At 49.4% G+C, this 27225-nt stretch overlaps 1 protein-coding gene across 2 annotated transcripts; it reads right to left on the bottom strand.

The window, feature by feature from the left end:
* Window positions 1-10459: 10459 nt before the first annotated feature.
* CLDN18 (claudin 18) lies at window positions 10460-26105 on the bottom strand. Of its 2 annotated transcripts, none has more exons than XM_027878395.1 (5): window positions 25886-26105; window positions 13989-14153; window positions 11949-12054; window positions 11519-11629; window positions 10460-10926 (listed from the first exon to the last, which is right to left on the bottom strand). In XM_027878395.1, the coding sequence occupies exons 1-5, from the start codon at window positions 26103-26105 to the stop codon at window positions 10758-10760; spliced, it is 771 nt and encodes a 256-aa protein (XP_027734196.1). In that variant the 3' UTR covers window positions 10460-10757. The 2 variants fall into 2 exon arrangements, with proteins under 2 accessions (XP_027734196.1, XP_027734195.1); XM_027878394.1 differs by lacking the exon at window positions 25886-26105 and adding an exon at window positions 18048-18267.
* Window positions 26106-27225: the final 1120 nt, after the last annotated feature.

Below are 27225 nucleotides of genomic sequence, written 5' to 3'. Positions count from 1 at the left end.
AGCGTGAGCAGCAGAGCAGGGGGGGATTGTGCCCCTCTGCCCCCTCATGGGAGATTGCCTTGCAGAGCTGCCCCCAGCCCTGGGGAACAGCACAGCAAGGACATGGAGCTGCTGGAGAGAGTCCAGAGGAGGCCCCAAGACGGAAGGGGGAGCAGCTCTGCTGGGAGGAAAGGTGAGAGAGTTGGGGTTGATCAGCCTGGAGAGAAGCTTTGGGGTGACCTGATTGTGACTCCCTAGTGCAGACAGGAAAGAGAAAAGCCCTAAAACAGAGGGGGGCTGTTGGCAAATACCCAAGGGGTACATAGTGACCCCAGCCATGAGGGCTGTTTGCCCTCTGACATCCTCAGCCAGTGGCTTTGACAGGTGAGGGGTTGTTCTCCAAGGGCTGGTGCCAGAGCTGTGCCAGCCTCGGATCCCTGACAGGACAGAGCAGTCCGTGCCTGCCATGGGGTAAAACAAAGATGGATCAGGGCTTGCTTTCGCTCTGGGGCCTCAGCTCCTTCTTGAGCATCACAGGCTTCGTTCTTCCTGCAGGGTGACCAAAGTGGTGGCTGATGGAGATCCATCAGGTGGGCCCTGGAGTTGGGACCATCCCTATCCCGAGAGCACTGGGATGAAGCTGCAGTTTGGCTTGGGGTGTCGTGTGGTGAGGAAGGGAGGGGTGCTGGGGGCACAGGGGGGAGGGGATGAGCTCAGTGATCCCCTTTCAGTGCAGCTCCATGACCAGCCCTGCTGACAGCCCTTCTCCTGGGAAAGCTGTTCCAGGTGGCTGCTGGGCTGTGGGTGGGATTTGGGGTAAACTGTAGGCAGAGATTAATCAGATTACAGGAGGAAGCTGCTGCTTTGCAGAGGTCCCACCAGCCCCTCCCAGTCCTCACTGCACTGGTACCAGCACCACCTTGACTCCAGCCAGGAGGCTCCCCCAGGGGGGAAGCAGAGGCTGCTGAAGGCCCTGCAGGGAACGCCAAACCTCCTGAAGCAGTTTTGTGTCATCCTGGAGGACGTGCTGCAGGAAAAGTTGGAAAAGAAGGAGGTCAAGAGGGTGAGTCTGTCCTTCAGTGCCACCCCTGAGCTGCTGCAGGGCCACAGAAACTGTTCTGAACTGATTCTTTTAATTTTTTTCTTTTTTTTTTTTGGTGGGAGGAGCAACCAAAACACGAAGAGGCAGTAAAAATACACCCATGTGGAGTAATCCCACCTCTGAGAGGAAAATGGGGATGGCAGAGGCAGAATGACCCAGGGATAAACCCCCTGCTCCCACCTCCAAGCCTGGGTATTTGTATTTCTCCAGCACATCTTCCTGCGAGCGGCCTTTCCCAGGCTAAATCACCCTCCTTCGAGGGCAGGAGGGTGTTGGAGGGCGCAGCAGCCCCTGGGCCGGGGCTTTCAAGGGACCTTGCGCTGTGCAAGCCCCTTTTCGTGCCGAGCGAACCAAACGGTGCAGCCTGCCAGCATTCCCGAGCTCCTGGCGATGCAACAACACCCCCTGGCACCCGGCAGAGCTGCTGCAGGGGCACTGAGCAGGGAACGCCTCCATCCTTCCCCGCTCCACAGCACGGCAGAGTTCCCGGTTTGGGTCTCGAAAGCACGAGGAAAAAGCAGTGACTCGATTTTTTACATGAATGTTTCCTGGAGATGCTTTTAAGGAGCATTCCTAGGTTTTTTCCATGGAGGCTGGAGCACTGGCGTGGCCTCTCTTCCCCTGGCACAGTTTTTGGGAACACTGAGATGGTTGTGAAGGCCTCAGAGGTGCCCAAAGCCCGACTCATAGACAAAGACCCCACTTGACCACAGGGGTGTGAGGGGTGTGATGGAGCTGCCCGTGCCCATGGACAATGTGGGGTTTCTCCAAGAGCTGCATCGTAGCCTGGAGCATCCCAGGGAGCATCCTGGAGCTGCTGCAGGAGTGGGGGACACCAGAGTGACCCAGCCCCTCTCTCTGTGCCCAGCTCAGAAGTGATGCTGAGGGAAACCCACCCTGTGCCCCCCAGCCCCAAGGAGGAGCCCGTGCTCTCCACAGCCATTCCAGGGAATTTCATGGATTCTGGGGCACATCTGGACTCGCTGGAGGAAACAGCTGGTTCAGGTACCACCTGTTCTTGTAGGGTGGGTCAGTGAGGTGGTGGGCACGGCACTGGCAATGCCTTAAAATCTATAAATGTCTGAGTTTAACAAGATTACAACTTAGAAATTAGGAAGCTTCAGGTGGAAATGTGGAAAAGGACAAGAACACCTTTGATTATATAGATTTTAGTACAGCACTTTTAGCATTTCTTGTCCATCACCTTTGTACAAGGTTTCTGAAAATGCTGTTTAATGTTTCTTGTCAGGAATTCCAAGGGATAAAGTTTGTAGCAGGTAAAGAAAATTTTATCTGTAGAAAATACAGAATAACACTCAGAATGTAGAAAATACTCAGAACAAAGACATAACAGACACACTACTGGATATAACCAAGGCAAAACTACTTGGGAATAGTTTTCTCACAAGTTCAAGTCCTTGAAGCTGTTCCAAGGAGAAGATGATGAAGAGGAGGATGGGGATGAAGGGGTGATCGTTTTGGGACCACCGACTCAAACTGGAGAGATGTGGTGAGGGTGGGGTTGTGGGGCTGGGTTGTAAGCAGTGAACAAATGGCCAGGTATTATAATTAGATGTAATTATAACAATTGTAAAGGCCTATGCTACACCTTTGTGCATCTGAGGCCTCTTAATTAAAAAACTGTTTTCTACCCTTCTGTACTCAAAACTGACTGATTTTAGGCAATATTGGTGAGCACCATCAGTGTCCCTATGTCACCTCGTTCCTGGGGCTGGAGTGGGACAAGTCTTTCCTTGCTGTGCCCACCGGTGGCTTTATCTGTGGGCATCCTGAGTGCCTAACCCTGCCAGGGGATCCTCCCAGGGCACAGTACACCCCCCTGAGCAGGGGGAAGCAGATGAGACCCCAGCTGGGTGTTTTGCCCATCTGTGCCATCCCCATGGCCCGGGGCTCTCATTTAACCTGCTTTTCCCTGCGCAGAGGCAGCACATCCACGGTGGGAGAACATCTGGATGCAGGGGCACAGAGACCACCCAGTGGGGTGAAACTCTTCCCCACTGGGAGCTTGGCATGGCTCAAAGCATCCCAGCCCACAGGGAACTCCAGGGATGCTGGGCCAAAGTGCCACAGGGAGGGGTTTACAGTTAACTTCCATGAAAATAATAAAACCACCAGTTGTGCAGAGCCTTCTCCCCAGCTCCTACCCATCAGGAGGGGCACAGTTTGGGCACAGGGAGTTCAAATCTGAAGCCCTTGGCCCCTCATCCAGCTGCAGACATCTGCCCTTTCCCTAATGTTTGGCCATTCCTCCTCTTTTTTGGGGGCGGGGGGGGGGGAAATCAGTATTCATGCCATTGGGAACAAAACAGCGAGTCTTTTTGCCAGAGAACTGACTGGAGAAAAGGTCTCTGGAACAAATCTAGAGATAATTGGAGTGATGCAATGACAAAATTCTTGAATTACTAAAGCAGGACTTAAACATAACCTCAATTTATGGGGAGAGCTGATGTAATTAAAGTGGTGGCAGTGTCTGAATCAAATTGCGCTTTTTTATTTTTTTTTTTTAAATATTTTCACAGGGAAAAAAAGTCAACAAAGATTTCACCCAAAGAAGGTCTAGCACAAATACTGGGAATATATTTTTCCTTCTTTTTTTAATTCTTCCCCCCCTCCCCTTATATTTTCCTTATTTCCTTATTTTATAACTTATTTCCCTATTGTTATTTTATACCTTATTTTCTTCTTTCCAATGAACAGGAAATTCCAGGCCTTCACCTGGCAAAGTGAGAATAAAAGTGAAGCAGGAGGATCTGGGGACAGCTTGGAAACAGAGAAAAGATCATCTGTGAGATGTCCTGGAGATCGCTCTGGAGGACCTGGCTGAGCTCCCGAGGATGCTCCGGAAATCCGGGAAGGGGACACATGGAGGGGACAGGGAAGTGTCAATGCTCTGCCAGCAGCCACTGGATGGTGCCACAAGACCAGGAACGGGCAGCAGCTGCTCCATGGAATCCCAGAATCCCGGGATATGCTGAGCTGGGAGGGACCCACAAGGACCATCCAGTCCAACCCTCAGCCCTGCCCAGGAACATCCCCAAGAGTCACCCCCTCTGCCCCAGAGGATCATCCAAACCCTCCTGCAGCTCTGGCAGCCTTGCGGCTGTGCCCACTGCCCTGGGGAGCCTGTTCAGTGCCCAACAAGCCTCTGGGGGAAGAACCTTTTCCTGAGATCCAACCTGACCCAGCCCTGACACAGCTCCAGCCATTCCCTGGGTGCTGTCCCTGGTCCCCACAGAGCAGAGCTCAGGGCCAGAGCCTCAGCAGCTCTCCCTGAACTTTGCATCCCACAGGCTGGGGCCCAATATCCCCTCTGGACACAGCCTGGCACGTGTGTGTGGCTTTTTTTGCTCTTCAGCAGCCCAGGGAACAGAGCCAGGGAGGGGACCAAGCAGCTTTCCTTCTCCTTGTGTCTCTCTTTGCTCTGGGAGGTGCTGGAAAAAGTCCCATTTTCTGCTGCAGGAGGAACCTGGTCTGAATGCCATGAACGAGCCCCAGCTCCTGTCTTCTTCCTCCCTTCCTGCTTGAACTGGGGGAAATTCCAACCCAAAGATGACTTTTTGCAGTGTGAATGTGACCCCATCAGCTTGACTCTGCTGATCAGTGAAAATCAAGTTCAATTTCCTAGTTTTCTCTGTATTTCCCACATTTCTAGCAATGCATTTTTGAGCTTGTTCCCTTTAAATTATGACATCTTGGACAATGTAACAGGAAAACTGGCACTTCTCAATATCCCCCCTTCTCTTTTCCAACCCACTCCTGGATCAGACTTCTACCCATCTCTATTTCCAACATTTCCAGAGGGGTTTTACTATTAGGAAGCAGGATTAACTTAGTTTCTCTGAACAAGAAAAACGCCTTCCACAAAACTGTCCACAAAGGTGCCGAAAGCACTTTTTCACCTGGAAAAAATTCCAGGTTCAGGGAGCAAAAAGCATTTGCTGTTGGGAGAGGAGTGGCAGCATTGGTTTTCCCAGGTTTCCCAGCTTCTTGCTCTCAACAACAAGGCCAAAATGTTCTGGAAAAGTGGGCAAAAACTTTCCCCTACGTTTGAGTGTGGAAGGGATGGAGTTACACGCTGGGGTAGGAGACACAGGGCAGGGCAGAGGGGTATTTTTAACACCCAGAGGCTTTTCCTCAAAGTCATAAAATCCTAGGATGGTTTGGGTTGGGAGGGACCTTAAATCTCATCCAGTTCCAATCCCCTGCCATGGGCAGGGACACCTTCCACTCTCCCAGGCAGCTCCAGACCCCTCCAACCTGGCCTAAGACAACCCCTGAAGTTTTTTAAGTGATGGATGATGCAGCCCTCCCATCTGGTGTGCTATGGAGGAGCAGGGCCTGTCCAAAATCCGTGTTTTCCCAATTTTCCCTGTCCTTCAGTCCAGCAGCCCAGCCCTCACCCCTCTGCCCTGCCTGGTGTCCCCCATCCAGCTGTATAACTCCATCCCTTCCATCTCAAACTTCTCTCCCTAAATTCCCCCCAGTTTTCATTTTCTCCTTGTGTTTTAGCCTTGTCCTCAGCTCAGCTCCGCACTGAGGGTTTTCCAGGGTGTTCCCCAACTGCTGACACTTCATTTCTCCTACCAGAAGAGACTCCTTTGGCTTTATCCTCTCTGGGAACAGTAAAACAAGTCCAGAACCAGCAAGTTGAAGAAGAAGCCAATATAATGAAGGAGAAATCACCCAGAGCAGTGATTTTTTTTTTTTTTTGGGGGGGGGGAAGGGAAGGGCCCCTTTGCAGTGCCATGACAACTTGAAAGGTTGGTTTTACTATCTCAGCTGATTCCTGAAGAACCAGCTTCCAGGTGCTGTAACAGAGCCAAAAGCATTTAGGACACCCCTGGAGCATGATCCTTTTCCCATGGGACAAAACACTAAAATCACTGCTCAGGCCCCTGTTAAGAATTTAATGCCATTGGAGTCTTGAGCTCTTCAAAATAATACATTTTATGTTTTGTTTTTCTCAATGACTTTTTCTTCCTGGGGCTCCAGTTAGGGTAACACTTTTATAAAGTGTGAATATAGTAAATATTCAACCCACAGCACTAAAAAGCTCTGAATGCAGCACAACTCTCCCAAATAATACCAAGCTGGGGGAAAAAATTTAAAAAAAAATAAATAAAGGAAAAGAAAAACCCTATCAAATTTATTCAGCTGGAATATCTCACCCAGAGAGCTATTCTCCCAGAATATTTGGGGCAAGCACAGTGTCATAAATCTTAATGCTATTAATCCATGGACTCATCCATCTCTGTTCAGCTCCATAAAAGCAATAACCTTGTCACTGTAGGAAGGAAGATTGGGCTTTTAATTGCATATAGATTTCAGGAGAGTTCTTATCTCTTAGTCCAGTTTGGAGCTTCAGATACGTGTCTTTGCTTCCCTTACTCCAAATCCATGCAAATCTGCTCTCACACCCTTGGAAATGGTGCAGAAGCTCAGAAAGAACGTACAGAGAGCTCTGCTGGCAGACAAAGCACCCAGGCTTTGCAGCCCTGGCGTTGTTAGACAAGCCTGTGTTTAATCAGCTCATCTAATGTGTGTTTTTCAGAGGATGATCAAATTTATGGAGACAAAAAAACCACATGAATCACTCATCATTATTTCCCTGACTTGGCTCTACAGGTGTTACCAAAACCATCCTTTGCCCTGAAGTTTGTTATCAAGAAAGGTAAAATAATGGGTGGGAGGGGGTTGTGTGCCCTCCCTCACCATAGAATCATAGAATAGATTGGGTTGGAAAAGACCTCCAAGATCATCAAGTCCAACCACTGATCCAACTTCAATTACTATAGCATGGAACTAAGGGCCACATCCAATCTCTGCTTAAAAACCTCCAGGGATGGTGAATCCACCACCTCTCTGGGTAGGCTGTTCCAATGCTTGATTACCCTCTCTGTAAAGAATTTCTTCCTAACATCTAACCTAAACCTCCCCTGGCAGAGCTTGAGCCCATGTCCCCTTGTCCTATTGTTGGTTGCCTGGGAGAANGAAGAGACCAACCCCCACCTGGCTATAACCTCCCTTCAGGTAGTTGAAGAGAGTGATGAGGTCACCTCTAAGCCTTCTCTTCTCCAGACTAAACAACCCCAGCTCCCTCAGCCTCTCCTCATAGGACAGGGACAGCAGCAGGAGGCAAAGCTCGGTTTGCTCACAGGGCAGGAGATCTGCAGTCTCTGGCTTCTCTTTCAGGTTTTACTCAGCCAAAAGAAGTCCAGAGGCACAAAGCTCATGGTTTGGTCAAACCAGCAAGCCCAGTTCAGCCCAGCCAATGCTGAACTGCTCCTCCCGGCCTGCAGCCATGGGGATGGCTTTGGTGTCCTCCACAATGTGCTGCTCCTTCCATGCCCTGCTCACCTGGGCATGGATTCCAGAGCCCAAATCCACACCTTTTGGGGTGAAAGGTTCCCCTGCAGTGCCCACTGTGGCGGGAGATGTTGTGTTTGGGGTGAGGGGCAGCCCATGGTCCAAGTGTCCCTTTCCCTGTGCACCTTGGGCTGTGCATGTGGCACAGGGGGTTTTGTCCTTTGCATGTGGACACTGGGACAAGCCAGCAGTGGGACACGATGAGCTGCCACCATTGGGTCATCCTGGGGGTGCTTCTGGATCTCCCTTTGTTCTCCAAGTTCAAGGAATAATTAGGGTATCCTCTTTTTTTTTTTTTTTTTTTTTTTCAGCCTGCAGAAGAAAGCCTGGAAATGGGAACTTTGTCCTCAGTAAAGTCCCAGAGATTTCCCCTTGGGCTATTTGGGTCCATGTCCCAAGACAGGGAATCACATGACCATGGAATGATTTGGGTTGGAAGGGGCTTTAAAGCCCATCCAGTCCCACCCCCTGCCGTGGGCAGGGACACCTTCCACTAGCCCAGGTTGCTCCAAGCCCCGTCCAACCTGGCCTTAGACACTTCCAGGGCTGGGGCAGCCACAGCTTCTCTGGGCAGCCTGTGCCAAGGTGCCCACATGAAATAAGGCCCTTCACAGCCACAGACATGGTAGGAGTGTCACGGCAGGAGTGGTCACACCACAGACAGGCTCAGCAAGAAATGATTCCCCCCTTGGAATGGGATTTTTTTCCCAGGGACATTTGCTGCATTAAAATACTTCATCCTGCAGGTTTGGGGCCGAGGGAAACGAAAAGCGATGGTGGAAGATTAGAAACCTTCCGAGGCAGGAATTCCTACATCCAGGTGTGCCTCAGCTCCTGCCCACAGTCTTGTCATCCAAGTGTACATCCAAGTGTAGCTCAGGGAGAACCAGCTCAGGGAGTTTGCTGGAGAATTTGTGTTGCATAAAAATCAAGTGTAACTTTCCAAGCTGCTTCCTTGGGATGTTTTTCATTCTAACACAGCCCTAAACCTGCATTTCAATTTTTCCTGCCTGTTTTCCCGCCGTTCCCATCACCCTTTGTACCTTCAACTCACCACCACTTGTGTGTTTCCTATCTAAATTAAACATTCCCGTGCTTTTCATCCCCTTTCCAGTGGAGCTGAGAACATACCAGCATTTTTTTTTCCTTGCTAAGAACAATGAAGCATTTAGAAGTGTTTAATCTCTGCCTTGAAACTAAATTCTACTCCTCAGAGAGCTCCCAACAAGGAGCTCTGACTTCATCACCTCACTGACTTGGGGTCCCCTGACGCTTCTTTCAGCAGATTTTCTGATATTTTGTCTCAGCATGTGACTAACAGGAAAAAAACACACCCTAATCTTTTATTTTTATCCTCAATTCCCTGTATTTCTCCATCCTCCTCCCAAGAACCTACAGGACCCAAAGCTGAGGGGGGTTTAGCTGAGCAGGAAGGTTGTAGATGTTGGTCATGACAAGGAGAGAACAAATGGAAACAGCTGGAATTTGGTCTTGAAGATTCTTCTTTTTTAATATTTGTGTAAAAAAAAACAACCAACAAAACAAACAAGCCAAAAACTAAATTCAGCACGCAAAAGAAAAAAAAAAAAAAAGGCAGGAAATCTAAGTTGATACTGAGAGTGGAGATAAAACCATGGAAAAGAGTGTCAAGGTTTTTAAGATAGAACAGGATTTACCTCTGCAAAATTGAATTGTTCTCCTTTAAAAACAGATCCCTAAACCAAGTCCATCAGTAGCAGGAAAGGGAGGGTGAGCCCTGACATCTGGCAGGGAGTTATCCCAGGTAGCAGGAGGGGCCAGTGTCCAGCCTGACAGGGACCAAGAGCGCTTCATCCAAGAGTTGGATGGAAGCTCTTCCCACCTCTCTCCAACAAGCAGCTCCCAGTGCTACAACTCTTTGTGTTCCCTTCTCCTACTGTTGACCTTCCCCAGGGGCAGTATCTTCACACCTCCTGCAGCTGTGCTGGGGATTTGCCTCTGTGTGATGGTGGGGAGCTGGTGGCTGTGGATAGCTGATGGTTATGGAGCAGTGATGGATATGGGGGTGTTGGACCCAGTTTGTGCCCACTGTGAGCACAGCCTGCCCCCTCTACCCCTACAAGCCACCAGGCTGGTGGCAGCTTCACCTGCCAAAGGCCCAGCTCTGAGGAATGTTCAGCTCTGCCTCTGAACCCTCCAGAACATCAAACCAACACCAGTGTTTCACCAAAACAATTTTGCCGGTGAGCTCCTGCAGAGAATTGATAACTACAACAAGTGGTGCCAAAACCTCCTGCAGATGTCCATCAAAATGGCCACTTTGGTGGGTTTGGAGCCCTCCTTTCTCCCTAACTTATCCTTTTGCTCTTCTCATGGGCCCTTTGCAGAGCTTTTTTGGGATGTGCTCTGGAGCCAGGTGACAGCACACAGCTCTCCCCTCCCACCTAAGCTCTCACATCCCTTCCTCTGACCCCTTCAAATTAACTTCCACTCAGATGGATTGGCTGGAGGGAGCAACATCTCACCAAGGAGTTAATTTTCACATCACTGGGGAAAGAATTAACACAAACAAGTCCTGGTGTCGGTGTAGAGTTAAACATCTAATGCTCCCTGGGATTTCTGCTCCAAATGTAACTGTAATTAATTCTAAATGAGAAACTCTCCTGGCCTCATTAAAGATGACATCTGCAGGAACACTGGTCACACACAGAGGTTTGGAGCTGTTATAGCAAAGACCTGTTATAGGAATAACAATGGATTATTCATATTTCCTGGAGAGAACAGAAGAAATAAATACACTTCGGTATCACGGGTTACAGCAAATGTCTAAGGAACATAAATCAGATTAAATCTCCCAGCAGATCAGTTCAACCAGCAAAGCAAAGGTGTGACTGAGCAGAAACAGTCACCAAGTAGGAGAATTCCATGACTGTGGGGTCTCTTGGCATTGGGCACATCCAAATGGGCACAGCTGAATTTACTTCACATACACAGCTATTATTAAATGGGAATTTTCTCTGTCTGAATAATTGGCAAAGGGCACAAGGCACCACTCCTGGACATCAGTTTATACATAAAACAGGAGCAAAATGTTCTACTCTGAGAGCACCAAAAGGCGTTATTTTGTTGTAGACCTCCTCGTGGCAGGCAGTCACATAACACTGATGTCCACAACAAACCAGGGTGCAACCTCAGAGTAGAAAACACGACAGAAAGCACAATCCTGTTTACAGACTGCTTTGGTTGCTGCACTTTTTGCTTCTGAGGTTAAAAATACACAAGGGAGCAGAAGCTGACCCCAGAAGGTCTGCTAGACATAGTCATATTTGGAAGGGTAGGAGCGTCTTCCATCCTCACTCCGAGGAGCTTCTTCATACCCTGGGCCCTTCCTGGCCTTTGTGTCAGGCTCATACCCCTTGTAGGGCCCCGTTCGGTAGGAGATGTTCCGTCCTGAGGCATTGTACGACACGGCTTTGTAACTGCAAGAGACACAGAAGCTGCCATCAGGCACTGGGGGGTCTGTGACCACCCAACCTGGCACCAAGGCTGAGTTGGATGGGCTTTGGAGCAACCCGCTCTAGTAAGAGGTGTCCCACATGGCAAGGGGTTGGAATTAGATGGTCTTTAAGGTCCCTTTCAACCCAAACCACTGTGATTCTACATAAATCATAGGTCATCTGATGCAATCTCCACCTTCTAATGATCTGCTGTGCACCTTGCAAATGAAGCTGCAATTAACGGGCCTGTCTTAACCAGCACATTGCAAATTTTAGATTTTAAGGTCTCTCTCCTGCTCTATTTGTCTGCAAGTCGCACAGTCAGGGAAGGCAAATGGTCCCTTTTGACCCATAAAGGGAAAATAAATAAACACGTATTGGTGGACTTGATGTTGCGCTGGGTTAATGGTGGCATGGGATGGTCTTTTCCAACCTAAATGATTCCGTGATTCCATCATCACAGTAAAACTATTGTGATGGGGATCTCACAGACATATCCTGTGCTGGTTGGTTGCTATCCCCATAGCAAAGGTTTCAGGCAGCACCTTCCCATGTCTCCCACAGCTCAGCTTACCGGGACTCCTCTGGAATGAGCCCTCTGCAAGCCAGGCACATCATGATGCCTCCCACGAGGGCCAGGCCACCGGCCACCCATCCGACGAAGAGGGCTGAGCCAAAGGTGTACCTGCGGGATACAGATGTGTTCAGGGCTGGGACAGGGGCCAGGCTGCTCCCCCTGGAACACACTGAGTGTTGTCATCCTCCCCCCAGCCCTGCATAAGTTCCCAGAAGTCCCTCAATGGGCTCCACACCTCCTTCTTGAGCTGCACGAGCAGAGACATCCCAGCCAACATCTCCAGTGCAGGTAAGACTTTATCTCCTAAGGCATTAAATCTTCCAAGTCCTGCAACCATCCAAACCTACTCCCAGATGTACCTTTGCTCTGGCTGCAGTGCTGAGGAAGATTCCCACTGTGGAGCACCCTGAGCCAGCTGACCACCCACCTGTTCTGGACGTTCTGCATGCCCTGGTACATGTTGGTGGTGGACATCCAGAAGTTTGTGACCAGCATGTTGGCAAACACGGACACACCGGTGATGGCACACAGGCCTGGATCAGAGAGAAGGACAGACTGAGACCCACACAGTTCAAGAGTCACCTGTGGCCTTGCAGAAGGACCTTCCAGCTCTGGAAAGGTGGGTGAGACACTGCTCTGTGTCCTTCAGAAACACAACATGTTACACTTTCCTGCTGGGATTCCCTTGCATTTAAAATTCCAACAGCAGGAATGCAACGTCACTCTCCACAATCCCAAATCATCCCAGCAGGAATCTTTCTCCTGATGTCTTTTCTCACAGAAAATGAGTTTAACAAACAGATCATTTCAGTAGCTGAAAATATCCAGTAGTGCAGTGTTAAAGATTTGTTTTACAGTGACAAACATGGACAAAAGATTCCCTGCCAGAAGTTATTGTTTTGTTTTTTTTTTTTTTTAGTGAGAAAACACGCTCTCTGCCTCATGGAGATACATTTGGTTCATTGCCAGGTCTGGAAGCCCAGCCTCAGGAGGTGAGAACTTCTTCCATCCACGTGCACAAGGTATCGTGGTGGTGCCCAGCCCTGGGGAGCCTGGCAGTGACGACAATCACCTGTTTTCCTTAGTAGGGGGATTCACAGGACACTTTAACATGGAATCCCAGGGTGGTTTGGATTAGAAGAGACCTTAAAGTTCATCTCATTCCACTCCCTGCCATGGGCAGGGACACCTTCCACTGGACCAGATTGCTCCAAGCCCCGTCCAACCTGGCCTTGCACACTGTGGAAGGAGGAACAAAACAAAACTAAGTGTCATGTGAGGACTTTTTGCCCAAATGTATGGACTCCAGATCTTCTGGGCCTCCAAAGTCCTATTTATCATTACTACAGCCACCAAGACCTCTGAGTCTTTCCCAAACAATTCTTCACAGCTCTCGGGAGGTCTGAGCACACCTTTAACACTTCTCCCCCTTGTCTGAGGAAGAAACAACCTCCAGCTCGCAAAGGTGTGACCAAGGGCCAGGTCCACCAGGCGTATGGGGGCCCAATTCCTCACCAGCTGAGCTTGGGGACCTTGTTTTGAAATAGGTGAAGGCAACCAAGGGATGTCCCATCCCAGGAGCTGATTCCATCTTCAGGAATGCATGAGTGGGATTTTCTAATTGCCCAGATTCTCAACCCACTGACTCAAGAGAGTAAAACTGAGCAGTCTGGTCCAGTGGAAGGTGTCCCTGCCCATGGCAGGGGTTTTGAATTAGATGGTTTTTAAGGTCCCTTCTGATCCAAACCATTCTGTGATTCCATGATTCTGAAATGACAGCTTTAAAGTGCAAAATCTAAGCTGCAGGATGTTGATCCTCTTTCCAACTTGTACTTATGAAATACCTTTAACTTGTGTTGTATGTCTCATATCCCAATGAAAGTTAAGTGTTGGGATTTTAAGGATTTTCAATAGGGACATCCTCCTTCCATTCATTAGGATATGGATTTCATTTGCTTATTATCTCAGAAAAAAAGAAAGTAGGACAACCTGTAAGTGACATGTCAAGCATTTAAAACCATGAGGTAGCTGGGCACACTGGGCATTCCTGCAGCCCTCCTGATGACCCAAGGTATTTAAAATTACAAACTAGGATAAAATTATTCCTAAAATTATTCCTAAAATTCTTATGTATAAAGCCTGAAACTCATAAAAAAATACGATATATAAATAAATCATAAAATAGTACATGACAGCAACATCTATATAACAACTTAAGAGGGATGTTTTCCTTTCCATCTGTGGGCTGTTTTTCCAAGTCTTCCTTGTTCTGTCCATACAAACTTCTGCTTTCTGGGGTGTTTTTTTTACTAAGCAGAGGTAGAAACCCCTTGACCCCAGGAGGCCAAGCTGGAAGACAGATGCCAATAACTCCATGAGAGCACCAAGGCTTTGGGTGGCTCCAGAGCACCTGCAGGAAGACTTGCCCATCCTCAATTCCATGGAAGACAGGACACTGCCCACTTACCAGCAACGATGAACATGATGCCAGAGGTCAGAGTCATGTTGGCTTTTGCAGAGTCCTCCATAGTCCCAATGCGGATGCATTTCAGGGCAAAGACACACACAAGGAGGCCAAGGATGCCCAGGACGATGCCCACAACCATGAGGGCCCTCACTGCCTGGAACATGGCTGCAGGACAAAGGGAGACACGAGCAGTGACTGACAAGAGACTGGTCAGAGCCTGGGAGAATTTTAAAGGCTGGTTCTGTCTGAAAAGATAAGTATTAAAGAAGAAAACCTTGGAAAATGGGCACTGGGGTTGCACTTGAGTGTTATCTGGGGTGCCTCTGGAACGGGGCTGTTTGCCTCAACTTCCCAAGGAGTTTGATGGCTTAGATAGAATTTTTTATGAATGATCATCAGGAACAGTTCACTCAGCTGAAATTCTTAGAGAAGAGTTAATGGGGAGCTGGGACAAGCATGAATTGATTCATTAATAAGTTGATTAAGAGAACACTCTTCTTTTAAATCCCTAAGCAGCAATGAAAGCAGACAGCTCCACCCAGCTCTCCATGATACTTCCAGCTACTGCATGACTGCAAAGGCAGTTCTGGATGTACGTGCTTCACAGGAAAGCACGTGGCATGGGAGAAGAGGAAAAATCATCTTGACAAACATTACACATCAGTACAACTTTGGTGACAACCTCCCTCCCCATATCCCTTCCATGGGTCTTTGCATCAGTCCTGTATAAAACTGTCCACATTCATTAACACAATACACAAATACCCCCGTCCTGAATCTGTGCAGCAGCCTGCCATGAGGTGGGAGTGCTTGTTTGGAGGCAGGCTGGGAAGCTGGGGGGTCGTTCCCAGGGAGCTGAGGGCTGAAGGTAACAAAAACCCTCAAGACTCTCTAGAAAAGTAAAGGGGAAAATCAAAGACAAATTTGCACCTTTAAAAACAGAGAAGTGGAGGGGTAAAGGGGATGTGAATACCAAGGTGATTCTCTAATAAGGTGGCACACATCCCATCTTCCCTGCAATCCAGAGCTGGCCCCAGACACTTCTCCCCCTGCTCTCCCAGGCAGAGACAGAGAGGCGGCGGCGCTGGGAGGAGGAGGGGCCGAAAGCATTTCAAGGGCTGTTGTGAGTTGGCTGGGACACTTTGCAGCCTCCTCTCGGCCTCCCACGAGCTCTCCCAGCCCTGGGCTTGCCTTTGATGCTCCCCACGCATGACTGTCCCTTTTCAGGGAAGGTGAGAAGGGCAGGAGAGCGTTCTACAGCCCCAGGGACTTCCCTCAGCCTGGCTGTCACCCCTTTGGGTGCCCAGGGAGCGCGGAGCAGACTCTGCTGGCTTTGCACAGGCTGGGAGAAGGGTGGGCAGGAGGGCAGGGTGGGTGCTGGGGTGCCTATGGGGCACTGGCACCCCGACAGCCCCGCGGCGCTCACAAAAGCAGGCGCCCTGCCACGCCACAGGCTGGGAACACATCACCTTCTCCCACTGGCAGTCCCACCGGGGCTGCCTCTTATGACTCAATTTGCCCTTATCAGCTGATAACAAGTGCTAACGAGCCTGGGATTTTCAATCTGCCATTCATCAGCCCCTAGGTGCGCGCTCATTAGCTGTTCTCCATCAGAGAACAAGGAGCTGCGGATACGCTTTATCAGCCCTCAAAGGTTGTTCCGCAGCACCTGATGGGAAGCACAAAAAGCTGCAAAGAGAAGAAAAGCTCAATCTCACTTGGCTTTACAACCACTGAAGTTCCTTTGCAGCTGCCTTTGTTTTAGGGCAGGCAGGAGAAGCTGATAATGCAACACAAGAAGAAGCTCCTGGTCCCTAAGCCAGTCCTTCCTTCCTGCGTTTTTCCTATAGACCTTGTGGTTCCTTGGTGTCATCACTGAGCTGTTTTCAACCCATCACGAAGGGACCTACGTCAAGATCCCACAGAGAGCTTGTTGATTCCCAGCAGACGTGTTCCTTGGGAGTCCATGGAATGACACAAGAGGCCAAGCCAAGAATGTTGCCCTTTTGCTGGAGCGCTGAAGTCCAAGTTGGTGAATCTCCATGGAAAAGGAGCTGTTGGGAAGGGGAGGGAGTGGAACACAGCAGGGCACAAGAGAAAAAAGTGCCAAATAGTCATTCCTGTCTCCATGAGACTGACTGAAGCACCATCTCCACAAAGGGATGGGAAGGAGAGGAAAGCTCTCCCAGGTGTGCTATGGCATGAAGGCTCCTGGGACCTGAAGCTGTTTGGAAAGTGAGCACTGAGGCTTCAAGTGAATTTCCACTGAAAGTCCTCTGATGAGAGGTGAATGACTTCCCACAGGAGGAAGGAGTGGTAGGGTTTAGACAAACAAAATAGGAGAGAAAGGAAAAGAAACCGGCCTGAGGAGCAAAGAGCCCTGGAGTTTAAGGCAAGCACAGAAACTACCGGGGTTTGGGATAAACATTTTGCATGAGGGTGTTAACTCTGCTCCATGTCTGCACACCTGATTTCTGTACAAAGGGAGGGTGTCCCACAACAAGGGAATAGCAAAAACTCAAGTTTCTTCACCAAAATAAATGCCAGTGATCTGAAACCACAGTTTGCATCACTGTGTTTTCCAGATGTAAGGGCAACTGGAGAGTTGTCTTTCTCCCTACAACAGTGAGAGGTGAGCGAGGTAAAAGAATTTAGTAATTTAAAGTAAAAATCACCTGTGTATCTGTTGCTGATACAAAATTTTTTAAAAATGGAAATATGACTTTATGACCACAAATGATTGATGGGATATGGAAAGTTTAGGGGAAAAAAATAAGGTCTTTAAGTTAACCCAATTCAAACAGAGGCATTCTTTGCTTATGTTTTAAGGTATTCATCAATTAAATGGACACATAAAGATCCAGACTGACAGAATATCTCTAAGGCACAACAGAAATTGCCTGTGAGTGTTTTGCATATTTGCCACATGACCTAAAAATAACTTAAAATATAAAACCTGGCTTAAGATAACTGACACCAAAAGGATGGCTGCCATTGCCTCATTGCTCTTTGAAAACCCATCACCCACAACAGCCTTCCAAAGATCTATATAGTCATCAACATTTAGATATATATAGTTTGATGAATATATTTGTAATTCCCTAAAACAAAGGGTGCCGTAGGAAAAAGAACTCTTCCACAGGGGAAAGAGTGGCCTGAGCAATCCTGAAGAAACACAGAGACACATTTACCCCACCTGACCCCTTGGGCTTCCCTCAGAAAGCAAACCCTGGTCCTCAGCAAAGCTTCCCAGAGGGAAACCAGGGTGGCATCCCTTAGGATACAGGGCTGGAACCCACAACATGCTCCAGTCAGAAGGCCTGTGGGCAGCAGTTATTGCTTGGACCTATTTGTAGTTGGGCACCAAAACCACTCCCAGGGCCACGTTTCCTGCTGGCTGGCACCAGAGCTCCCAGGCTGGCATGGAGGACCAGGCTGGCTGCCCCTCTGCCATGGGCCAGGAGCACTGGAATACCCTCCTGTGCAGTGGGAGGGGAAAACCAGCTCTTTTGGTAAAAGTGGCAAGCCAGCCAGAAAATAACACCCCTCTGCAATCAACTTCTGCAGCACTAACCCTCCCCAGGTCAGGTGAAGTGACCCAACACACCTTCTCCTGCTCCTCACCCTTCCTGCTCACAGGTGGATTTCTCCAATTTCAATTTTCCCTTTGGAAAAGCCAATCTTTTTCACTATTCTCTGACAACACAGAGTTCCATGCAGCTGTTTTCCTTGGGTTTCCCTTCAAAGGGACAATACCTGGGGTTGAAACATCCTTGCTCCCCTCACATCACCGGAGCTGTGCTGATTTATGCCTGAACCTGTGATGCTCATCCAGAAACCACCCACAAGTTTCTCCAAGTTTCTCCAAGCTGTAACTTCCGCTGAATAGAGGTATCATTTTGGCAATAAATACACTCCCCTTTTTACTCTGAGTAGCCTGCAAACGTTATTCCTCCCCAAGGAGAGATACCTGCTCCTACTGCTTCAATTTTGGACGAGAACCATGCAGAGCTACAGGAAGAGCTCCTAGGTCAAACGTGGAGTGTGTTTAGCCCCTACCTGGCAGCCCAAGGATGGTGAAGTAGGGCCGGCACTCGGTGAAGCCGGAGCTCTGCCTCACGCAGCTCCTCCACAGCCCCTGGTACTGGAAGACGGCAGTGACGGGGTTGTCATACAGGTCCTGTGTACTCCACATGTCCATGGCCGTGGCCGTGATGGTGCCGGCAACGCCCAGAGACGCCACCAGGAAGCCCATCACCTGGCACAGGGTGGTGGACATGGTGTGTCCCCGCGGAGAGCAGTGAGATGGCCCTGGGGGAGCGGCAGCACTAATGGGAGCAGCGAGGTCCTCTCGCCCAAGCCACCAGAAATGCAGCTGCCCTTATCAGATGCTTTCCGTGGAGCACTGTTTGCTCAAAGTGTTTTTGCAAGATAGTCCAGTTTCACTCTGGCTGGGGAGGTTTGTGCTGGCAGGGCTGCAGATATGGGCTTTTGTCCTTTAGAGTGCTTGTCCTTCCCCCTCTGAGCAGCCACGCTCTTCTGAGTGTTGAGTAACCCACTTGGGTCCTGTGCCCGCCCCAAACCGAAACCCTGTGCTGCTCCTCGGGCTCCTCCTGCCTCCCTGGCACAGGGCAGGACCGTGTTCCAGGGGAATTCAGTCCCTTATGCCACCAGACCAGTATGGGGGATCTCTACATCCCAGCACCCATGGAGGTGTCCCCACAAGAGGCACAATGACCACCAGTGACACAATGACACCAGTGGTGGTTCTGGGAGAGGGTGTGGGGCCACCAGCTCAGCCCAAGGACACAGCTGCTCCTTGCAGGCCCCTGGAGAATCGCTGAGGTTGTGTGGGATGCTGATCATGGCCCAAGCCAAGGCACCAAGCCAAGAGCCCAGCAGAGCTCCTCCAGCCCAGCTCTCCAACCGCCCACATCCCACCAGCTGACACTTGGCCCCACTGAAACCCACGTGGGAGGAGGAGAGCACAGGGACCATTGCGAAATGGCCTTTTTGAGGTGCTTCTCTGTACTGACTGGAGGGATGGTCCTCTAAAAGGGCTGGGGATATAAAACATAGAAAATTCATTTCCTCTGCACAAGGAAGAAGTGCTGGGCTTGAGGAGCAACGCATGGAGCACAGTGAGCTACAAGGACCTTCCAGACTTCACACCCATCCCTTCCTATCTAATACTCCTCTCCACTGATTCCCTTCAGCCCTGACCTAGAAAAAAATTCCCACTTGAAGCATTTCTGGTCCCGCTCCCTGCCACAGACACCATCAACACTATGGGGTGAAGCCGAGTGGAGGCCACGAGGAAGAGAGGAGAGGCTGTTTCTGTGCATGGAGGAGCTACAACGGGCTTACTGCCCCTTGGGTTTTGCTTCTGCCTCCTGGACAACCACCTCCCAGGACACCCCTTTGGCTTGTGGGGCTGTGCAAGCTGGTGGGCAGCACACAGGGATGTGCTGGACTCTGCTGTAGCAGTAGCAGCCAGAGAACGATTCCATGTCTGGTGGCCACAAGTCTCAGCCACCACCAGGACAGGCACAAGATGTCTTTGCTTCCAGCATTTTTTTATTCAGATTTCATGATTTTAACTGACTTTGGCAGGTTTATGTCAGAGGAAGGGCTGGTTCTGACATATGCAAAGTTGCCAGCAAAAATAATAAGGTAAATGAAACTCATAGAAGGGAGCCCTTGAGAGCCAGAGGGCGTAGGAACTGCTTATCCTCTGTGAGGGAGAGGGCACGTGGCTTACACTGCTCACCTTGAATAATGCTTTGTGATGATAAACCAAGGCTGGAGAGGACCTAGAAGCTGGGGGAATAACTAGCGATGGGGAGGACATGGAAGCCAGGAGGACAGAAAGGGTTAAAACCAGTAGTGTGGCCAGTTCTCCGTCCCATCCTCTGTGGTCCCACAGCCAGAGTTGTGTCCTAGCCCAGAAAAGATGGTTGTGCCCAAACCCTGGTACTCCTCAGCACCTCTCTAGGACTCATCTTCTTTCTTCCTGCCATCTGGTGGGAAGAGACCACATCCCTTTTTCCAGGCTGAACCTCTTCAAACCATGTCAGAGGAACAGATATTCCTCTGGGATACAGCCCCTTCCCAGGGGGTGGGGCCACCCTGCATCAGGAGGGGGCAACATTGCACAGAGAATGGTCACTGCTCAAAATAACCCCTGGGGAGGGAAAAGGAAAGGAGAGGGGTAGAATTAAAAAGGCAAACATCTGTTGGTTTTTTTTTCAGAGCCACCACTCCTTCCTCAAACCCTTTCTGCTGCTTGCAGCTGGATGCAGCTGGAGCAGCTCTTCAAGCCAACCTTTTCTTCTCCTCCTCCACCATTTCGCATCCCAAGCTCCATTGCTTCCCTCAAGACACCTATTGGAAAGAGGGACATCCCATGGATGTGCCCTGAGCCAGGGTCTGCCACCCAGTCTGTCACCTCACTCACCTTCCCTTGGGGACATAATTTCCTCCTGTTGATGTGAGATGCTGCTTTTCACCAACCCTCTTACTCAGGGCCATCTAAACCCCAGAGCAACCCAAAAATATCATCAACAGTGCCCGGGAAAGCACAGGTGGATGAGCCTGGCTTGGATTTGGAGGGCCAGATTGAACCATGTCTGCAAAGAAGATAAAGCAGCACAGGGTTGTGCATTCCCCACTGAAGCCTCAAATTTGCTCTCCCAAAAATGGAGCTGAAAAAGCAACTTTGGTGATGATGGTTGTGCTGCAGCCCTGAGCTAAGAGTCAGACAAATACCCAGCCATGCCCAGCTCTCCACATGGTCTCATCTTGGAAGAATTATTGTGGTTGGGGGGGTTCTGTTTGCTCATCCCTAAGAATATTGACTAAGGTGTTGTCCAGCCATCCCACATTTCTCATGCTCTGATCAGCATCACACTTGGAAACAGTGGGAAGTCAAAGCTCCCACAAACACCTCCCTCACTGGCTGGTTGAAGCAAAGTTCTGGAGAAAAAACCCAAACTTGTTTCCATCCCACCCCTTCCCCAGCACCCCCATTTCCTCTGCCTCTCTCCAATATTCTGATTTTAAGCTTATTTTTAATGGTTGTTTCTGAACCACTCAGGGGAAAATATGTTTCCCTTTGCAAAAATTCATCATCCCATTTTCCCACATAACAGAAGGTCACCTGGGATCATCTGAGCTGTTGGCTCAGAGCACACCCCAAGAGGTTGTTGGGTGATGGAAAGCTGTAGGACAAGTCTAAGCATCTTTACCACAACCTGATGCTCCTCTCCAGCCACCTCTGGGAAATATCCCCAGCCAGGAGTGGCTGAAGGATGGGAATCTCTCTCCAAGATGGATTGATCTCTAGCTTGGTGGTTGAAAGCTTGGGCCAGAGGGTTTCCCATGTCCCGTGGAAATGCTGGGAAGGTGCTTGGTGAGGACACAGCTCTTGCCAAGGCCAAGCTTCCTTTCCAAGGAGCAGACAACAGGGCTCCCATGACTACTGGGACATCTCCAGTGGTTTACCCAAACCAGGAGAAGGAAGGGGACTTTGTGACCACTCCCCTCTGCCCCCTTTCTTTCAGCTCACACTTGTTTGATCTGCCCAGGCATTGACTCTCCGTTATCTCAAACCGTTCCTGGGGCCCATGGCAACCTCGGAATGTTATCGCTGCCTCTCCCACAAAAATCACCTACAGCTCATGTTTGCTTTCAGATTTGCAAATATAACTCACACCCTGCCAGTTGTTCACACCATTCCAGCTTGTCCAGACCCAGCCAAAGCAAACCCACCCTCCTCCCCCTACCCCTCCATTGCTGTGACGACCACAGTGTGACACCAGGAGTTTGTGGTCCACCAGGAGAAGGGTTGAATGGCCCTTTTGGAGCTCAGTGGGGAGAGGGGGTCATGGAAAGACCCCATCCCAGCTCAGATCCACTCCATTGGTCTTCAGGTGGCCCAGAGGGTACTTTGAGGTGGCCCATGAAGCTGCACTGTGTCCTACATGCCTACAAGCTGTATCCCAGCCCCACATCTCCACAGCCTCTTGGATTTCCCTTGCTTTGCTCCTCTTCTGGACCTCATCCCAGATCCTTTAGGATATTTTTTCCCTGTCTCTCACCTTTTCATGGTGTAAAAGCACAAAAAAGTAAGAATGTGGCACATGCACCCAGCTCACTGCCACCTCTTCCCACCCCAAGTGTCACCAGGGGTTGGGGTGCCCAAGACCCCTCTAAGTGCCTCCCATTGGCTCTTCCCCCATCCCAACACCTCCTTCAGCTCCTGCTGGGAGTACAAACCCACCACAGCCCCACATGTGCCCCTGGTAGGTTTATGTCAAGCCTCCAGCCCCCTTGGGCCACCTAAATCCTTCTGTGCACAAAACTTGGTCTCCAAAGGGTGCAAGAAGGTTTTGGAAGTTACCTGCAGATATTTCAAAATTTGGAGCTGAACCGACTGGGTTAAAGGATTTTAAGCAGCAAAAAGAACTTGGAAGAGACTTTCCCATGGGCATCACCAGTGGAGGATTATGACAGGTCATTAAAAGCCCCAACCTTACAAACTTTGGGCATGAAAGAGTTCCAGGGTGCAGAGATGCTGTTTCCTTGGCTAGTGGGATGCCCTGTCTCCAAAAGCAAGGGTTTTGCCACAAAGTATGTATTGGTTGTATGAAATCAAAGAAAACCTTGTCAGAACATTGATATAGAAGGAAGAAAATACAGGGAAGGCGATGCTGATACTTCCTAGACATGAACTCTCCTAAGGAAGATCCATGCACCTCTGCCACCCTCTCTCACCAGCCAGCTGAGAGCAGTTGTGTTACGGAGAAGTCGTGGTTACATTCCCATGGATTATTTTCACTCTGACCCCTCTAACATGGACATTTTTACTGGTTGGAGAAGTTTAACAGGCTGCTCTCAGGCTTTCACAGCTTGCTGTTGGAAAAGCAAAATTATTCTTCTCTTTCAAGCTACCAGAGTTTTGTTGCCTCAGCCTTTCTGAAAGGGTCAAAAGAGAATAAATTGTCTCCTCAAAAATGGCTGAAGCAGTTTTACTAAGCTGGAAAAAAGACACCAAGAACAAGCAGGGAAATCACTGCCCTTGTTCTTGCACTTTAGCAAACTTGGAAGCAACTGGAAAATGCTCCTTTTAGCAGAAAGTGCTTCTTGATTTCCACACGAGGTGAAACCACCACCTTTGCCTGAGCTCAGCTATTGCTATTTGTGCCTTATTTGTGTGTTTTAATTCCAGCTGTGTCCTCCAGATCCTCACACACCAAAGCAAGCAGCAAAAAACAACAAGAGAAAGCCAAACCAGAGCAAGCAGGTTCAGTTCTCAAGTGACAAATTCCACCAGAGACCAACCGCTTATAGCTGAGCAGCAAAGAATCTGGGTTATTTCTCATTTTCATCTATTATCTTGATTTTTCCCCCATCTATTTGAAATTAAAATTCCCAACCAAATTGAAGATAGATGATGGGCAAGACAGGTTTAGTCTTTGCTATGGGGGCGAGGGATTGAGGCAAAAAAAACCTCTGGGAAAGCAAAACTTCCTCCATGTGCTCAGGTCACCTCGCTGTTTGTGAGAGTCCTATTATTTTTATTCACCCTGGCACTATTGTTCCCAATATAAATTGCCATTGTCAGAATAATAAATAGGGGTTTATAATGGAAATGCTGACAAACCATTAACTATGGGGTGGGTGAAGAGGGGAGTTTAATGGCGAGCAAGGTGCAGCAAAGTGAAAATAAACATGGGGGTGATGCTCTTAAATAATGTCTGAACAAATTATGATTGGATTTTTTTTTTTTACCTTTATTTTCCCCCCACTCTGGTTGGGATAAAATTTGCCTTTGCTGGTGGTGGGTGGGAAGAAATGCCTTTAAGAGCAGCTGGATTTGGGAGATGGAACCAATCCATAAAACAGAGAGTGGGTTGGTGGCTTCTCCAGAGACTGGGAAATGTCAGACAATATATAACAGGAGGGGAAATGGGAGCAGGGAAGGGGGGGACTTCTGAAGAATTCATTAAAAAGAAAGGAAAAAATTCCACCTCATTTTGTGTGCTCTGCTCAGGGCAGAGCTGAACACCGGTCACAAAAAGCACATACATATTCATATTCTCACACAGCAAGGGGAGGGAACAGCTTCCCAACAGCCCTGAGGGTGAAGATGGTAAATTTGGGGGGTTCAGGCACCCACCCACCTTTAGTTTTAGATTTATTTTAAATTTATTTTCTGGGGTCTCCTAAATTTCTTTCTTGGGGTCTTTTAAATCCCTTTTTGTAGGTGGCAGCAGAAACACGGCAAGCACCTGGGAATTCACTGTAAGGTGATGGTTTCCCTGGAAATCCTGGAAAATTTAGGATAGGATGCTCATTTCTGTCGTGGCTGGGAGAGATCCATGGAGCTTGTGGGACGGAGGTGAGGAATCACAGAATCATGGAATCACAGGAAGGTTGGGTTGGAAAGGACCTTAAAGACCATCTGATTCCAACACCCTGCCATGGGCAGGGACATGGACAGGCTGAACTCCCACAGCCTGTCTCAAACAGTAAAATCGTGCTCATGCAGGAAATCTACATTTCCTACATCCAATATTTCCTTTTTAGAAAAATAACACCTACCCTACAGACACCAGTCTGGAGGTTTGGGAATTGTCAAAAAATCCCTTTTTTATTTTCTGCTGTAATGCTGAGCTTAGCAACAAAGGTATTTGGAAAGAACAAAACCCCCCAAATCTCAACCAATCTGGTTTCCTCAAAGATTAAAGCAGTTCCCAGAGCTGAACACTTGAAAAGTTTAATTGCTTCTTCCTTGGAGTCGCATTTTTTGTCATTTTAAGCTTTTAGAGCAGCAGAATTGAGGTAGTTCTGCAGCGTGTTGTGGGTGTATCTGTGTGCGGGGAGGATTTGGTTTTTAAACTTCAATTTATTCTTCATGTGGCAACTTTAATCTCTTTATAGAACCATAAGGGTTGGAAAAGACCGCTAAGATCATCAAGTCCTACCATTAAACCAGTAATTAGTTGCTGGAGTCAAGTTTTACCAACCTGTCCTGCCCCTCCATGAGCTTTCCCTTGGGGAAGCTGTTCAGCTTTGCTGACTGTGATGGAACACAAGCCCTGCACAAACACCTTTGTTTGGATGTCCAGGCAGGATCAGGCCCGTGTCCTTCCAGGAAAATGCATCCCTGGCACCTGCTCTGGGATGTGGCAGCACAAGCAACACCAGACACCAGCCCTTCCCTCCATTCTCACTTTGTCAAAGCACAGAGGCCAGATGGGTATAACAGTCTAAGTGCCTTTTTTTTTCTCAGTGTATTAAGGACAGAAAAACCCCCAGATAATCCTGTTGTAACCTAATTGTTTGCACCCCGAGATACTACGGGCACAACCAGCCCAGGAACGATTCCCGTGGAAGAAAAAAAACTGGAACCAAAGGAGAATTAGGGGAAAATCCAGCCTGGTGGTGTTAGCCCATCCAGAAATATAGTGAGCTGAACTGTGACATATCCTCTTAGAAATGGATCTTCTCCAATGACAAGAACATTAGTGGCTTCTGGTGGGAAGCTGGAATTCTCTAGGAGGAATCCACACCACGGCGCAGGGGATGAGTCGCCCCACGGAGCAGCCTCTGGACAACACCTCAGGAACATGGTCCAGGACCAGTTGTGGTCAGTTTTGCTGAACCTCTCCAGTCTGGCGAGGACAAAGTTGCTTGGCCATGGGAGGGGGAGGTTGGGTGGAGATCTCTGCAAGGGACCTGTTATTCAAACAGGGGGACCACCTGAGATCCTTTTTGGCTGGAATTCGAGGTTCCTGTTCTACACTGAAAATCACCCATTATAGCCACTCTCACGGAGCTTCTGGCAGGTGCCCTCCCACCCCTGTGCCCTCTGAGCCACCAGCAGGCCCTACCTGGCAGCCCCAGGATGGTGAAGTACCCGCGGCATTCCGTGAAGCCGGAGCTCTCGCGGACGCAGGTGCGCCACAGGCCCTGGTAGTTGAACACGGCGGTCACTGGGTTGTTGTACAGGTCCTGGGTGCTCCACTGGTCCATACAGGTTGATGCAATGATGCCCCCGATGCCCAGGGCTGACACCACGAAGCCCATGGACTGGCAGATGGTGACGGACATGGTGCTGGGCACTCCACGGGCGAGTCCGGGGCGAGCACGAGCCTCTGCCAGCTGGTTATGCGGCAGGCAGCCAGGGCACAAGGCGCTTTTAGCTGGAGGCAGTGCCTACGTCACGGAGGGAGTCAGCAGAGGCCTGGTTGGCACCACACAAACCTCCCCTTCCCTTTATTTGTTTCTGGTGAGATAATTTTCCCTCGCCCGGTACCAAGAGCAGTTTGTTACATGAACGCCTCGCTCTCTGTTTACCTTCTCCCTTCAGGAAGAGGTGCAGCCAGCACAGGTCCCACAAGAACCAGCAGATCCCTCCAGAACGACCACCAGAGAGATCCTGCAGGAGCAACTCTGAGCTCTGGGAGAACAAGCACAGAGGTGCCTATATCGGATGAAACAGATAAAAACTATGGAGAACCTAATCCTTCCCTGGCAAGGATGATGCTTCTGAGCCGAGGGGAGAGGGTTAGGTTGGATACTGGGAAAAAATTCTTCATGGAAAGGGTTTACTTAATCCCAGAACAGTCTGAGTTGGAAGGGACCCACAAGGATCCTCAAAGCCCAACTTTTAAGTTAAGGGCTCATCCAGGGATTGAACCAGCCGTGGCACAGCTCCCCAGGGCAGTGGGGGAGTCCTCATCCCTGGAGGGATTTAAAGCCCTGTGGATGAGGCACTTGGGGCCAGGGGTTAGTGGTGGGTCGGCAGTGATGGGGAATGGTCGGACTTGATGATCTTGGAGGACTTTTCCAACCTGGATGATTCCATGGTTTATGACTGTGCCTCTATCTGGGGACGTTTGCTCAACCAAAGCACTTCAGCCACGCTTAGTGTGTAAAAGAGGGTGTCACACAGCAAAGAGCAGGCACTGGTGTTTGGGTGGACCTTGCTGGTGGGGAGGTCAGGCTGAGAGCACGTGGAAAAGGCAGAAGTTGCTGAGGAGATAATGGTGGGAACCTGCAGTTTGCTGTGGGAGGACCAAGGGCAGTAAATAAATAGAAGAGTCTGTATATCCTCATTCACTATTGCTTTAAACCCCTCATCCAAATATGAGTTGGGACTTGTTTAGATGGACAAAAAAAGAGGGCAAGGCAGACCTGCTGGAAGACAAGAGCACCCTGAGACCTAGCC

This window comes from Empidonax traillii, unplaced genomic scaffold (genome assembly GCF_003031625.1).
Source record: "Empidonax traillii isolate 1590-97213 ecotype Southwest subspecies unplaced genomic scaffold, ASM303162v1 scaffold40:size2234952, whole genome shotgun sequence".
Taxonomy (NCBI): Eukaryota; Metazoa; Chordata; class Aves; order Passeriformes; family Tyrannidae; genus Empidonax; species Empidonax traillii.
Note: the sequence above shows the minus strand (reverse complement) of the source record. Positions and strands in the feature narration are given on the sequence as shown.

Coding starts and splice junctions, on each gene's coding strand:
- CLDN18 (XM_027878395.1), bottom strand. CDS start 26,105: ATGTCCGTCACCATCTGCCAGTCCATGGGCTTCGTGGTGTCAGCCCTG. Junction 14,154..25,885: donor CACCATCCTGGGGCTGCCAG/GTAGGGCCTGCT, acceptor TTTGTCCTGCAG/CCATGTTCCAGGCAGTGAGG. Junction 10,927..11,518: donor CTCATTCCAGAGGAGTCCCG/GTAAGCTGAGCT, acceptor TGTCTCTTGCAG/TTACAAAGCCGTGTCGTACA.